Here is a 14,844-nt window from a genome sequence, read left to right on the forward strand (position 1 = left end):
TTCTTGTGGCTCATCGGGGGATTAGCTCTTGACCAGTCTGACGCCCCCTCCTTCAGTTGCCCATCTGTAGAGTGTGTGTGTGTGTGTGTGTGTGTGTCTCTCTCTCTCTGGATTTGGGGTGCTCTCTCTTTGTGGCTTTGTCCTGGGGGTAGGTCACTATAGAGTGCCCCTTCCTGTGTATCCCTCTGGACAAACGGTCTCAGGCAGACTTCTGATCTGCTGGTCAGACTGTGTCACTTCCTCAGTGGCTCATAGGGGAACCCAGACCCCCCGACACTATTCCGCATTCCAGCCCAAGGACTCTATGCCCAGCAACCACTGTCTGCTCCTGCTCCGACTTGTTGCTGTTTCCCTGGGCTCTTTCCTACTTTTCTTTTCCAACTCTGGCTCCCAGGGGTTACCAGTGAAGCTTCCTCTACTCCTTGTGGCTATTTCACCCCCTTTCGGGTTCTTGCCAGAGTCTATAGTCCAAGGGAGGATTCCAGGGTTTATTCTCTTCCTAGACCTTCTCCTTTGTCTTCTGCCAACTCCCCTCCCCTGCAGGTAGTGACTGCAGAGCCTCCCCCTGCCATCCTCTTTCTTTATGAGCCTTGCCCAGCTCCTCCCCTAAGTGGGCTTCATCAGTCCCTGGCTCTCCTCTAGATGCAGCCTTTCAGGTTAATTGGCCCTTTTTAACCTGCTCAGGCCTTGTATGGGATGGAGACGCCATCATACCCTCTGCAAGATTCTTCTTTGTGCCTGTTAACTGCTTCCCATGATCAGTGTGATCGCCTCATACCTCTGTCACTTTAAGTTGTATCTGAAGTCTTTATGCTATAGCCTTTACTGTTTGTGGTGATTTATTTGTTGTTAGGGATTAGTTTGATTCAGTGTTGTTTTTGCTCTGTCGGGGAGGGACAATCTGAAAAATTCCTTGAAAGCACCTCTTCAGTGTCAAAGCACAAATTCCAGAGGCACAAGAACTTTTCAGTTTGTCCCGTTATAGCTAATACACAGCTACATAGCTGTGTGTACACTGGAAATGCATTCTGGGTACTGGAATGCAAATGAGCCCCACTTTGCATCTGGAATGCCTACTCTTAGTAGAGACTCTTTTTGTGACCCTGGCAGTGTTTTCCATTTGCAAATAGGAAATTGTTAATTTATTGTCATGATTAATAGGAACTTTAATAAAGCTTCCTGCTCTAATCCTGTTTCATGAGAGACTGATTAGAAGTAAATTATGGTTTATGAAGCTGATCTAGATCATTGTGGTTTTATAGTACTTGTTTTTTAAGCAACTGGGCCTGCGGTTTCCTCTGTTCTCCAGCTCTCAACAAGTTGCAGACCAGCTGAGTCTGAGAATAAATCTGCTCTCCTACCAGTGTCAGACTATGTAGTGAGTTGGGGAGGGACTTGTATATAATTTGAGATATTTTTATTTTGCAGGTGAGAATGAAAGATGTTTTAAATTTAATTAATTAAATCAAGTGGAGTGCCCCAAGTGTTGGTCCTGGGGCCAGTTTTGTTCAATATCTTCATAAATGATCTGGAGGATGGTGTGGATTGCACCCTCAGCAAGTTTGCAGATGACACTAAACTGGGAGGAGTGGTAGATACGCTGGAGGGTAGGGATAGGATACAAAGGGACCTAGACAAATTAGAGGATTGGGCCAACAGAAATCTGATGAGGTTCAACAAGTGAGAGTCCTGCACTTAAGACAGAAGAATCCCATGCACTGCTACAGACTAGGGACCAAGTGGATAAGCAGCAGTTCTACAGAAAAGATCCTAGGGGTTTACAGTGGACAAGAAGCTGGATATGAGTCAACAGTGTGCCCCTGTTGCCAAGAAGTTAATGGTATTTTGGGCTGTATAAGTAGGAGCACTGCCAGCAGATCGAGAGACATGATCATTCCCCTCCATTCAGCATTGGTGAGGCCTCATCAGGAGTACTGTGTCCAGTTTTGGGCCCCACACTATAAGAAGGATGTGGAAAAATTGGAAAGAGACCAGCAGAGGGCAACAGAAATGATTAGGGGGCTGGTGAAGACTTATGAAGAGAGGCTGAGGGAACTGGGATTGTTTAGTCTGCGGAAGAGAAGAAATGAGGGGGGATTTGATAGCTGCTTTCAACTACCTGAAAGGGGTTTCCAAAGCGGATGGATATAGACAGTTCTCAGTGGTACCAGATGACCGAACAAGGAGTAATGGTCTCAAGTTGCAGTGGGGGAGGTTTAGGTTGGATATTAGGAAAAACTTTTTCACTAGGAGGGTGGTGAAGCACTGGAATGGGTTACCTAGGGAGGTGGTGGAATCTCCTTCCTTAGGTTTTTAAGGAGAGGCTTGACAAAGCCCTGGCTGGGATGATTTAGTTCGGGATTAGCCCTGCTTTGAGCAGGGTGTTGGACTAGATGACCGCCTGAGGTCCCTTCAAACCCTGATATTCTATGATTCTATGATTTTCATGATCCTATAACTTAAGTGATGCAAAATAATAGAAATAGTGCACTTTTTTGCTTATTTATACTGCATAAAGTATTTCCATTCCTCCCCTTTCCAGCTCTGAAAAAAGATATTTTTTCGTGCTTGTTTTTGCATTAGACATATTAGTTCTTGGCTACTGATTTTTTTCTCCAGAAGTCTTTGTGGAGAACTGGTTGAATGATATCATGAGACTAAAGACTAAAATTGAAGTAACTGGCTGTTTTGTTTTGTTTTTTTCTTGTTACCACATACTCCTGACAAATTCTTAGAAGAAAAAAGGCTCTTTATGAAAGATTCTGACACCTATGCCCCTTCCATTAAATATGAAGATATAGGCAGTGCAGTAATTTCTGTAGTGATATGTTATAATAGGGGAATATTAGGTTGGAGTTAAGGCTTTGTGTTGTAGTGAAAGTGTGAGTAATACTCTGTGTGTGTGTGTGTGTGTGTGGGGCACATGTTGGAGTGCGTGGTAGTTATTTGTGGAGTAGCCGAGTCTGTCAGATAGACTAGATACTGGATTGTGCACATTTGTTAAAGAACGATCCCTTCACTGGGCGTTTGACTGAGTGGAGGTGGCACTGTTGTTAGTGAAATGTTTTTTAGTGGCAATATTCATAAAGAAGCAGAAATGGGCACAAACATCATATTTTGTTTCCTTTATAGGTTACCTTTAAAACCTTATTTTTCAAATTGTGCAGATGTTTACACTGTGATGTGGGGTAATCGCCTTTGAGTCAATATTTAAGAGACACTTTGCTCTACCAGCATCCTGGAGCCAACCAAAAGTGGGTGGCGCCATTCTGGAGTAATTGGGTCAGGCCACCTGGGAGAGAGAGGCTCCTTCAGCATCACTCCTGGGCAGATTGTATCGGCACTGCTCCCCCCCTTCCACCTGCCCTCTCTTGAGTGAATGCCTCTTTGGAGCAGCTGCACTCTACGCTCACTAGAGCCAATCCACCCCTACATTGAAGTCTGATATGCAGGGTGGCTGGGATGGGGCAAAACTTCACACTGGCAATAATGGTTCTGAGTATCCTGGTGAAAAATGACTAGATCTCCTGGCTCAAGTCTCCTCTCTAGTGGCCAGCCTAACCTTTAAAGGGGCCACCTGCTTCTTGTCTGCTGGGGAGTATCATTAGAGAGAGAATTAGTGGGCCAGGATGAAGAAGATGGGAAAGATTAGCACATTGCCTCTCAAATGCTCCTCTCAGGGAGGTTAGAGTCCCTCTTTCAGGATGGTAGATTAGAGGAAGTCTGTATTGAATAGCCCGCTCTCGTTTCCTGTGAATGGGGAACTAATAACTTCCATTACACTCTGGTAATGTGGACCAATCTGGAAGGTAAGTAATGCTCTTCCTCCTTGATTTCCAAAGCCTATGACAGGATGATAAGCCTTGGGGAAGGTAATGGAACATATGTTTAGGAGACTGAGGTTTTCTGTGTGCCTCCTTCACGATAAAATAAATAGTGATTATCTGGTCACTGTGGAACAAATGTGAAAATCACCTTGTTTTTCTGTTGCCATCTGCTTCACATTAATTATAGAGAGGGAAGGAGTTTTGCTGACAATACAGTAGTAGAGTAGCATCTTAACGTCAATTTAGTTAATGTGAAGTCTGGTTGCCTTTCCCGTACACTGGGGAAGACTAAGACTGCTCGTGGAAGGGAAGAAATGCAGATGGCTGGATTTCAAGTATCCAGCTTGTTGGTGTGGCACAGTGTGTATGAGCATGACAAACAGGAAGGGCAGGAAAGGTTCTTCTCTCTCCTGATTTGTGCACAGATGGTATGCACTTTGCAGGCATGCCAGGATGTTTCAGATCTCCATTATTATCTAAGCGAAATGCGAAAAAGTGCTTTCCCTGCTCTTTGCCCACTGCAGCTTTTACTTGCACTGGCCTCGTTATAAAGACTGATCTTAATTCTTTTTCAACCTTTAAAAAAAAAAAAGCAGGGATGCACAGCACATCTAGAACAAATGCTATTTTTGTTAAAAGCACCTACGTTTTGATGATGTGCCCCATATGAAACATTAAAAATCAGGCCATGCACAGGGATGTTCAGAAGGTAACCTAGCACAGACAGAAAAGCAGCTGGTAGTCTAACACAGGAGCCAGGCTGCTAACGAGAGGAAAAACATATTATTTGATTCAGATTCTGATTCGAAGGCAGAAGATGGGCTTCTGAAATGCCCTGGATCAACAGATAATAGTGCTCTTTTTGTCAGTCTCGAGTGTGAAAGTCAAGGCAAAGCTTGAATAATTTTCCTACCATTTAGCAGTAGCCCAAAGACTAAGCATACCATCCAGGATGAAAAATAACTGTGTGATCATGCCCACAAAACTCTGACCCCTGCAGTTTAAGGAACTAAATTGTTGTGTTCTGTTAATTGTAACACGTCAGCTTCCAGTCTGTAACTTTAAAAAGCGTAACACTACATCTCTCTTGCTTCCCCATTTAAGGTTACTTGGAGTTATGTGAATGCCCAGAATCCCTCCTGAAGTTAGCAATGCCAAAAACATAGGAATAGGTTAACATCCTGTGGGCAAATCCACTTGTCCACAATGAGTAGGAAGCTGTTCTGAGTGAATACCATCAACTTCTGTAGCGTCTAAGCCAGGGGTGGGCAAACTTTTTGGCCTGAGGGACACATCGGGTTTCCGAAATTGTATGGAGGGCCGGTTCTGGGAGGCTGTGCCTCCCCAAACAGCCAGGCATGGCCTGGACCCTCCTCCTTGTCCCCCGACCACACCCGGACATCCCGCCCCTGACTGCCCCCCATTGCCCCATCCAACCCCTCCTCTCATTCCTGACTGCCCCCCCGGAACCCCTGCCCCATCCAACCCCTCCTCTCATTCCTGACTGCCCCCAGAATCCCTGCCCCTGACTGCACTCCGCCACACCATCCAACACCCCCCCTCCTTCCTGACTGCCCCCCAGGGACTCCTGCTCCCATTCAACCCCCCTGTTCCCTGCCCTTTGACCGCCCAGACCCCTATCCACACGCCCACGCCCTGACCGCCACCCCAAACTCCCCTGCCCTCTATCCAACCCCCCCACCCCCGCTCCCTGCCCCCTTACCGTGCTGCTTGGAGCACCAATGGCTGGCGGCGCTACAGCCGGGCTGCCCAGAGCGCCAGGACAGGCAGCCGTGCCGCCCGGCTGGAGCCAGCCCCGCCACTGCGCAGCTCAGAGCACCGGGTCAGGCCACGGCTCTGCAGCTGCGCTGCCCGGCAAGAGCTCACAGCCCTGCCGCCCAGAGCATTGCGCCAGCAGCGCAGTGAGCTGAGGCTGCGGGGGAGGAGGAACAGCAGGGGAGGGGCCGGGGGCTAGCCTCCGGGGCCAGGAGCTCAGGGCCTGGGCAGGAGGGTCATGCCCCCCTCTGGTCTAAGCTGTAAGTGGCCCCATGCTGCAGCTGCTCCTTGGAAGGCCCTGAGGTGGGGGGGAGGGGTGCAGAATGCTATGAGGATTCTGAATGGCAGAGCAGCCCAGGGGCATCTGTAGAGGCTGCCATAAGGTGGAGCAACCACCCTTGCCTCCTTTCCCTGGGCCTTCTGCACTGTCTCTCCCAGGAGACGCAGCACAGAATCTAGCCCTGGGTATTTTACAGTGAGCTTCAGAAAATGAATTTGGTTCTAGTTGTTCGGCTTGGATGTACATCCATCTTTGATACGTTATAAACCAAAATAACTGAGTCAGACGAACAAGGAGAGGGACACAATTCTGGCCTGTCTTGACTGACTTCTGATGCTTGTATCACTCATATAGGAACCATTAGCCTTGCTGAGAATTGAGGACCTTTGCTCAGTTGAAGCGATTGTTCAACAGCCTCCCGCGACACCACACACAGAGTGGCATTCAAACACAAGGGCAAACTAATTAGCGTGTATGGACCAATTAAATTGTGACTCATTATTTTGGTGTACCTTCATCTGCATTCAAGGGACTAGGTTCCTGAAAAAAACAAAACGATAGAAGATTTTTGGCATTGCTTGGTTGCAGAACTGAGCTACGAAAGATTGTCATTGATAAGCAAAGCTTGGGAACCTGGCACCTGAGGAAAACTCCGCAGTTGAGAGCAGGCATGGTTTTTGTGTACACTTTAAAGTGGGATATATTCTGCCCTCTTTCTTAAAGGGGTGCTCTGCCCAGAGCCAGTGTATGAGTCTCAAGCATAGATGCCAACTCCCATGGGTGTTCTGGGGCTGGAGCACCAAGGGGAAAAAAATAGTGGTTGCTTAGCCAATCAGCTCCTCCTTCTCCCCCCAGCACCTTCTGCCCACCAATGGGCCGCACGGATCAGCTCCTCCCCCACCCCCACCCCAGTGCCTCCCATCCACCAATGATGCTCAGCGGCGTGCAGGAGGCACTGGAGGGGAAGGAGCGGGGGCAGGAAGAGGCTTGAGTGAGGGTGGGGCGCACTCAGGGGAGGGGTAGGGTGGGGATGGAGTAGGGGTGGGAAGAGGCAGGGCAGGGGTGGGGTCTTGGGGGAAGGAGTGGAGTGGGGACAGAGCCTGGAGCGGGGGTTGAGCACCCCCCAGGGAAACCAGAAAGTCCGTGCCTCTGGTCTTTAAGTACTTCCTATGAGTTGCTGAACACCCTCATTGAAATCAATGGGAGTTGGGGGCACTCAGCATATCTCAGACTAGAGCCCTTAGCTCCTGCTGTCATTAAGAAAACTTGCAGAAGCCCATCACACCACACTGAGCTTCCTTAATTTCATTGACCAACTGTAGTCTTGAGTATCCCAGGAGGGATTTGTTTTGCTAGACAGACGTAGTTTTTGTTTCTATTGTCAGGAGGAAAGGGTGGTTTATTTCTGGTTAACCATTTTGCTTTTCATCTGGAGTGCACAGCTGCAAAACACCCAGCCTAATAATGAGCCTGCTACAATCTGTGGCCATTGCCCATAACACCTGCATTCTCAGGAAACAGAAAAATATAGGGGAACACGACTCATTTGGTCTTGGCTACCCAGTGTCACACATTTCAAAATCAGCAGAAGATAAGACATGAATCACACACATGCCACTGAAAAGCTTTAAAGTTAAGAGTTAAGGACTCAAACTGTCTCTTTTTAACTCTCATTTTGAGAAAAGAAGGTGATTTTAGATTCTCCAGGTTATAGGGGGTAATTACTGAAATAAAGTCTGAAAAAGCATTATGAAGTGCTGAAAATAATGAATCTACAGATATTAAAAGGGTTCTGTCACATTTTAAAAGTCATAATGTAAAAAGATTCTTCACATATGTAACAAATAATGTCATAGATTAGTAAAGCTGAAAGAAGTTTTGAAGTGGAATTGCTTGTCTCTCTATGTTCTTTATTTACTTTTCACATTTCTCTGAGCTTGGACCATGAAAAAGGCTTGTCAGCTTCACTTTTGTTTGTTGTAATCAGTTTATGGCCAATTTCATTTTGTTGGATCTCTCCTACACTAGTCCCAAGGCTTCAGTCTGTGGATTACAAACATAGCGGTAACGGGTTTTTGTTTTCGTTTTTTTTTAATGTGCAATGGAATTTTTCGTTTTAGTTTCATGGAAACATTGCTATTTGTCTTCAGTTTGGTAACCTAAATTTGGGACCATATTTGATCTGTTAGTGTCTGTTTAATCTGTAGAACACCAGTGTGATATACTGTACTAGTTTCTAACACACATGAGAGCCTACAAGAAACAGAATTTGAATAGCTGCAGAGTTTCATAGTGTGTTAATTATAATTAAGGTGTCAGAAATTTAGGGCCCAATCCTGTGAGGTATCTGGTGCCTCCTGCTGCATTCAGATCTCTCTTCATTGGGAGGCAAGTGTGTTCAGCAGCTTCCATGGTCAGATCCTTAAAAATCGTGCTGTTTTAGGGCCTGCTCTAATGCACATTTGTAGTTCCTGGGAATCTTTCCATTGACTTGGATGAAGCTTTTAGTTATTTTTTATACAAGGTGGCTTGTGGAGAGAACTGGGAGTATGACAGGCTGCTCCGTACTCCATAACTAATTGATTGAAAGGGGTTGCTTGTAAAGTAGTTTGCTTGCTTTGATTTGATAAAGACTTTATAAATCTGAAGGGTTTCAGAGTAGCAGCCATGTTAGTCTGTATCCGCGAAAAGAAAAGGAGTTACTTGTGGCACCTTAGAGACTAACCAATTTATTTGAGCATGAGCTTTCGTGAGCTACAGCTCACTTCGTCAGGTGCATTCAGTGGAAAATATAATGGGGAGATTTAAATTTAAATTTTCCACTGAATGCATCCGATGAAGTGAGCTGTAGCTCACGAAAGCTTATGCCCAAATAAATTGGTTAGTCTCTAAAGTGCCACAAGTCCTCCTTTTCTTCTTATAAATCTGAAGGTTATTGATTACACCAGGGGTAGTCAATAGGTGGACCGTGGGCAAATCCAGACCACCGGATGCTTTTGAACGGACCACAAAATCTTTCTATTTACTTATTATCATTGTTGTTGTTTTTATATTCTTTTCTCTGGAGTCTGGACCTTGACTATACCTTGACCAAGAAATTTGGACCTTGACAAAAGTAATTAATTAATTACCCCTGGATTACAAGTATCAATATCTTTTTTACAGACTTAAATATAACCATAGGCCTGTGTTCTATGCAAATTTTGAAGTGCATTGAAGATTCTTTAGACTGGATTAGCATAAAATTCATTAGTGAGACATGCCTGAAGTGAGGAAAAAGCCCTTATTCTCTTGGGTAACTGAAATAAGAATAGAGTACCGCCTAAATTAAGTTTAACTTGCTCATTTTCTGCTCCACTCTTTCCCCATCTGTTGCCCATAATAAGTATTTTAATGAAAAGAGCCATTGGCAGGCAAGAGTGTTTAAAACAGGTTCGTTTCGTTTCATTTATTACCCAAGACACATTTTCCACAAAGATAAAAAGAGGATTGTTTACAAAAGCTCTCGGGCAGCAGCAATATGAGTTTCCCTTGAAACGTGGAGGATGTTTACAATGGATGTGATACCAGCTTCAATTTTATCATTAGGAAAATAGAACACACTAAGATTAATGCTCCTGTTTTCAGGATTTAATAAAACATGTCTCCAATATAAGCAGGCCGTGACAGTATCATAGCTGAGTTGAGCCAGCAATGTACTCTTTTTAATCTTGCTGTTGAAAAATGCTTGGTTACTGGGCCAACACAGAACGCTAGAAGGCCAGTGTTGTGCCTCCTGCATTCAGAAGATTGATGCAGCCCCTAATGTCATGGACTGGGGATTCTGAGCACCAGGAGAGGCAGCAGGGGTCATTACTTTAGATTAGAAATTTTCTTCTCAAAGCAGTTGATCCCTGTGATGAGAAGCTTTTTATTTTGCACATTGCTGGAGCAGTGCTTTATATTGACATATCTCTGGCAGCCTGTTACAGCTTGCAAAAGCTTGCTTTGAAACCAGCTGTAAAGAAGTTTAGATAGCAGGGGACTATCGGAAGATGGCAATAAATGTATGTAATAAAACATACCAGGTCTCATGGTAGTGGACTGGGATTGTTGCTTTCATAGACTGGTGTAGTGAGATTGTCCATGACAGAGATAATAGGCATCTTCCCTTGCCATCTTGGTGTCCCTCCTTTGAGCCACACTTAGAAGAATTGTTTTAGGCAGAAGAAGAGAGAGCTCTTCAGACCTTTTCTGAAGTTCCTAATAAACATTCCTGCTTCCCCTAGGTTTAGTCCACTTTGGAAAGTATGCAAAGTATTGCCTTTGGTGTGAATCACTTGTTCTGGGTTTCACATTATTATTAAGCCTTGCTAGCGAAAATGCAAACAAAGCTTGTCTTCAGGGTATGGGGAGTAGACAGTGCTGCGCATTGTAATCAGCCGCTCTTGAAGTTTCGTTTAATGTCTCTTTGTGGGCTTTCTTTCTTTTTTTGTTTAAGCGTTTAAATCCATTATTCATGTAACAAGATTCACAGAGAGAAGCAACTGAATTGTGATTTCAGTGGAGATTCTGTTTTAGAGAAATGGCATTTTCATTATTTAAATCTATGCAGTGAGTCTTTACTGCATCGCAAATGCATGAAATTAACACAACAGCCTGTTCATGGGGCACTGATCCTGTTGGTTATTTCCTCTGAAGGGAAATAAACTGACCCTTTTAGCTAATTCAGACGCTTTAGGCTCTCAGAATGCTCAGTTCAATATTGTAGTCATTTTATTAATCACGACAGCAACTTTGAGAAACAGTAACCAAACCAGTGGTCAACTAATCTTATTTCTCATTTTTGGTAAAGAGGCTTCCTCTGCTATACAAAAAAGCAATGCATTCAAACACTTTAGCTACTGCTATTTTCTAAAAATGTTCCTTCATTTAATTCGTCCACCCAACAAAGTGATTTTTTTCTTTCAGTGTCTGTTTTAAAGCATGTTTATGTTGCAATTCTTTCTTATTTGCATAGCCCTTTGTAGTCTGCTTTATTAATACAGGGCCAGATTCTGTCACTGTTGCATTTAATTCCTTACTTCCTGAGCAGGCCGATTGAAATCAAAGGGGCTGCTCACAAAGTGAGGTGCTACTTGACTCGAGTAAAGTCATCAGACTCTGACACCGGCTTTAAAATAATATATTTTAGGGGCTTTAATTGCTTTAGCAATATTACCTGTATTGTATCTATTACAGTATACTTTACAACAACTGGTTTCGTAGCATAAACTGTTTAAGAATGGAATTATTGTTTTTAACTATTTCATAGTGTTAATGCTGTATGTATTAACAGGACCTTAGGACTGAATTCCAGCTGCCTAGTAAAGGTGTTTGGCACAAAACCTCAGGGTAGAGGGGGATTACAGAGTGGTAGGTTTCTGCTGTAATTAAGATTTGCCTCCTTTCACTTTTATCACCCCCTTCCCCCCCCCCCCCCCCCAGAAAGACCACATCTTAGGCCACATCATCATGATAAATGCCACTGAGTTCTGGGGAGGAGGTCTTGAGGTATGGCCTGCACATTTCTACACATTTTCTGACCTAGCTATGGACATCACATTCCTTCCCCCACACTGCACCAGAGACTTGTGACAATGGTCATTCATGGTCAGAATTCAGGCTTCTAGTAGCTTTAATATGGTTTGGGGTTCAGTTATATAGGGGGACAGTATTTGGTCCTGTGTACAGTGTTGTATCAAATCCATAAGCTGAAGATACTCTGTATGAAATGGTTGCTGCTGTTGTTGACTCTCTTTTTTTCTTTTTGCCCAAGTTTGTCCACTACCTCCAATGGTGATTCATGGAGATTATATTTGCCATCCGCGGCCTTGTGAGCGTTATAACCATGGAACTGTCATTGAATTCTATTGTGATCCTGGTTATACTCTTACCAATGACTACAAATACATCACCTGCCAAAAAGGAGAATGGTTTCCCTCAGCTCAAGTATACTGTGCCAAAACAGGTAAAAATAGCACTAAGATCACAACTTCTGAGGGAGTTTACCCTTTATTTTAACAGTATAATCACAGGCTAACATTGCCTGTCAAACTACATTTGTGTCATGTTTTAAATTTTACAGGTTCATTTTGAAACATTAGTAAGATGTAGTTATTTTCAGCTTTTATGATCTTGAATTTTCAGCGGCTAGCTCCACAAATGCGAAAAGGTGCATATTAAATGTCTGCTAGATCTTCTTTATTTTGTTTGTAAATAAATCCAGATTATAAACACATTAATAAAAATAGCATGGAAGACCCTGAAAGTAGGGATTTTGTCTCTGTATTTATACAAAACCTACAGCCCTGATCCTGATTGGGGTCTCTGAGCATTACTGCAATATAAATATGAAACAACAATAATAATCTAATGCAACTATTTTATTGCCCTTTTGCTACAGAGCAAACCTGGCCAAATACACAGGAAACCCTCCTGACTACATGGAAAATAGTGGCATTTACTGCTACCAGCGTTCTACTGGTACTTCTGTTGGTTATTCTAGCCAGGATGTTCCAGACCAAATTTAAGACTCATTTCCTTCCAAGGTTGGTACTGTAGATGGAGGGCTTTAATTTAGTTATTTCACTGAATGGAGAGGAAATAAAATGACATTGCAAATATCTTCTTTTCTTGCGTTGAACAATAAATAACAGAGGGAATGTGGGGGGAGGGGGGATAGCTAGACAACCCATGGAGTTGGGACCCCTGGAATTCCATAGTACTGTTCTGGCCTTTTCTAGGGCAAAGAGGAGAGGCAAAGTTTGTCAGATTCACTTTGGGTGCGATTATAATAATCGCTAAACTGATACTGAGAGTATTGTCTTTGATCGGATATACTTACAGGTAGAAGCCACATATTTTAATATGTCCATTTTGGGAGTTGGGGAGTAGGTTCTTTTAAATATATTGGGCTTAGTAGCGTAAACTTCAAAAACACTGTTTTTTCTCAATGGAAATATTTTTTTAAAACTTCATAGAGGTCTCCATTGAAACCCCTCCAGGATGTTCATTAACTAACTCTCTCTCTCTCTCACTCACCACTGTGCAGACGTCACTTACCTGTTATTAATGCTCATGCTATTCCTTGAAAGACAGGGAGGTAAATATTACCCTTCCTTTACAAATGGGAAAACAAAGGTTAGTGGGTTAAGTGACTAGACAGGTCTACGTAAGTGAGTTAGTGTTATACCTTAGTTCAGGGTTTCTGGGCCCAGGCCTGTGCTTAGACTGCTAGACAACATGTTTATCTGTCTGTCTTTCTCTGTGTGTTTCTTTTTTACATCATCTATAGGAATGAGAGATGGGAAATATATATTAGGTCAACTAGTCTGTCCCTGTTCCAGTATAGGTGATGGACTAGTTCACCTGAATTATACATACGCAAGTGAGAGAGCCTCTAGATTTAAGAGGCTGCTCCAGTGGCAGGTGTCCTGGCCTGTATTCCTCTGACTTGCTGAAATAGGCTTCTGTCTTCCTCTTTCAGATGTTCCCATATCCTAAAAACACATGGGATCCTGGTAGGACTCCATTGTAATCTAATTCACATTTTTGAGATTAACAGATCCAAAATTGTATAGCCTGAAAAAAATGGTTTGCTTGAAAATATCCTCTTAGTAGTGCCGGGGGGTTTTGGGGAATGTGCATCATTCCAAACTGAGGGCAAAGCGAGCTCAAAATCTCAACCCCAAAGCTTGCGTCATCCAGCAATTATCAGCTCAGTATAGTTTTGCATGTGCTGCAAGTACCCTACCCCTTTAGGTCCAGTGCTGATCTCTTTAGGGATTCACACACTTATTGATTCACCCCAATTCTATAGGATTCTATATCCCTGGTATTTACTCTGCATGGGACAACAGAGAATGCTCCTTATCGCTGCCTCAGACCTGTTTTCCTTTCCTTCTCTAAACAATGTCTCGGTTCTGGCTTTGTTTATCTCATCATAACAAATTGCACACACCTATCAGTCTGAGCGGATTTCTGCAGATCTGTGAAGCGGATATTCCCGTGAATGTTAACGACCTTGTATAGCTCCATTTCATGCGATTAGAAAATATTACGTCTTGAAACGGTTGCTTCAAGATGCTATTGAAATGTTCAAAGACTCCATGATGATCTGTCTTTGTTTGATGTAGAGGTGCCCAGGAGAGTTCCACCAGCGACCCCGACTTTGTGGTAGTGGATGGTGTTCCTGTCATGCTCCCTTCCTATGATGAAGCTGTGAGCAGTGGTTTGAATGCCTTGGCACCGGGATACTCATCTTCTGCAGCCCAGGGGCATGCTTTCCAGGCAGAAGATCAGAACCCTCCAGCTTATCCTGGCCCAGGAGAGACAGACACATTACCTGCTGAATTTGAGAGCTGTGATAGCATATCAGGCTCCTCCGAACTTCTCCAAAGTTTATATTCATCTTCTGTGTGCCAAATGTGCGTGCATCCTATTTCAGATAGAACTGAGGTGATCAATAGCACCACTGGGGAGGCTGCATCCACAAGCCCAAGTATCGATATTGCAGATGGTAAGTTTTGCTTGGATATGTTACATGGGATGTGTGTCAAAGGTAATGGTCAATAAATACAATCCATGTGCTTGTGCTTCAGAGCAGGAAATAAGCAGGAATTTTTTTCAGTATACGTGTTATTCGTTATGCTTTCTTCAAAACAAATTCTTCAGTACTTTTAGGATCTCATCTTCCCCTACCCCACCAGGCTAAGCCCTAGCCAGGGTTGTGGCAAGGGGGGTTGGCTCTCCAGGAATGGAACAGGGAGGAATCTTCACCCCCAAATCACACAGTGGCAACAAAGCCACTCCTTGGAGAGTTTTTCCTTGTTTGTTTTGGAGTGAATGGAGGTTTAGTTGGCTAATTCCAGGCATCACAATAGAAGCGGGTCTTGAGGAGGGATTAGACTGGGGATAATATTGTATATTTTGCTCAAGTAC

The 14,844-nt window shown here is 43.8% G+C and overlaps 1 protein-coding gene across 6 annotated transcripts in view; it reads left to right on the forward strand.

Annotated features, from left to right (window-relative positions):
- The window catches only part of SUSD4 (sushi domain containing 4), a 132,882-nt gene that overhangs the window by 105,436 nt on the left and 12,602 nt on the right, over positions 1–14,844 (forward strand). For 5 of the 6 annotated variants that reach the window (XM_048843291.2, XM_048843294.2, XM_048843290.2 and 2 more), the window contains 3 exons: positions 11,681–11,872; positions 12,308–12,452; positions 14,040–14,422. In XM_048843291.2, coding sequence (XP_048699248.1) covers positions 11,681–11,872; positions 12,308–12,452; positions 14,040–14,422 — 720 coding nt within the window. Of the gene's footprint in view, positions 1–11,680; positions 11,873–12,307; positions 12,453–14,039; positions 14,479–14,844 lie in introns of those variants that run through there. The other variant, XM_048843292.2, reaches the window with a different exon arrangement.

Source organism: Caretta caretta, chromosome 3 (genome assembly GCF_965140235.1).
Source record: "Caretta caretta isolate rCarCar2 chromosome 3, rCarCar1.hap1, whole genome shotgun sequence".
Classification (NCBI taxonomy): Eukaryota; Metazoa; Chordata; order Testudines; family Cheloniidae; genus Caretta; species Caretta caretta.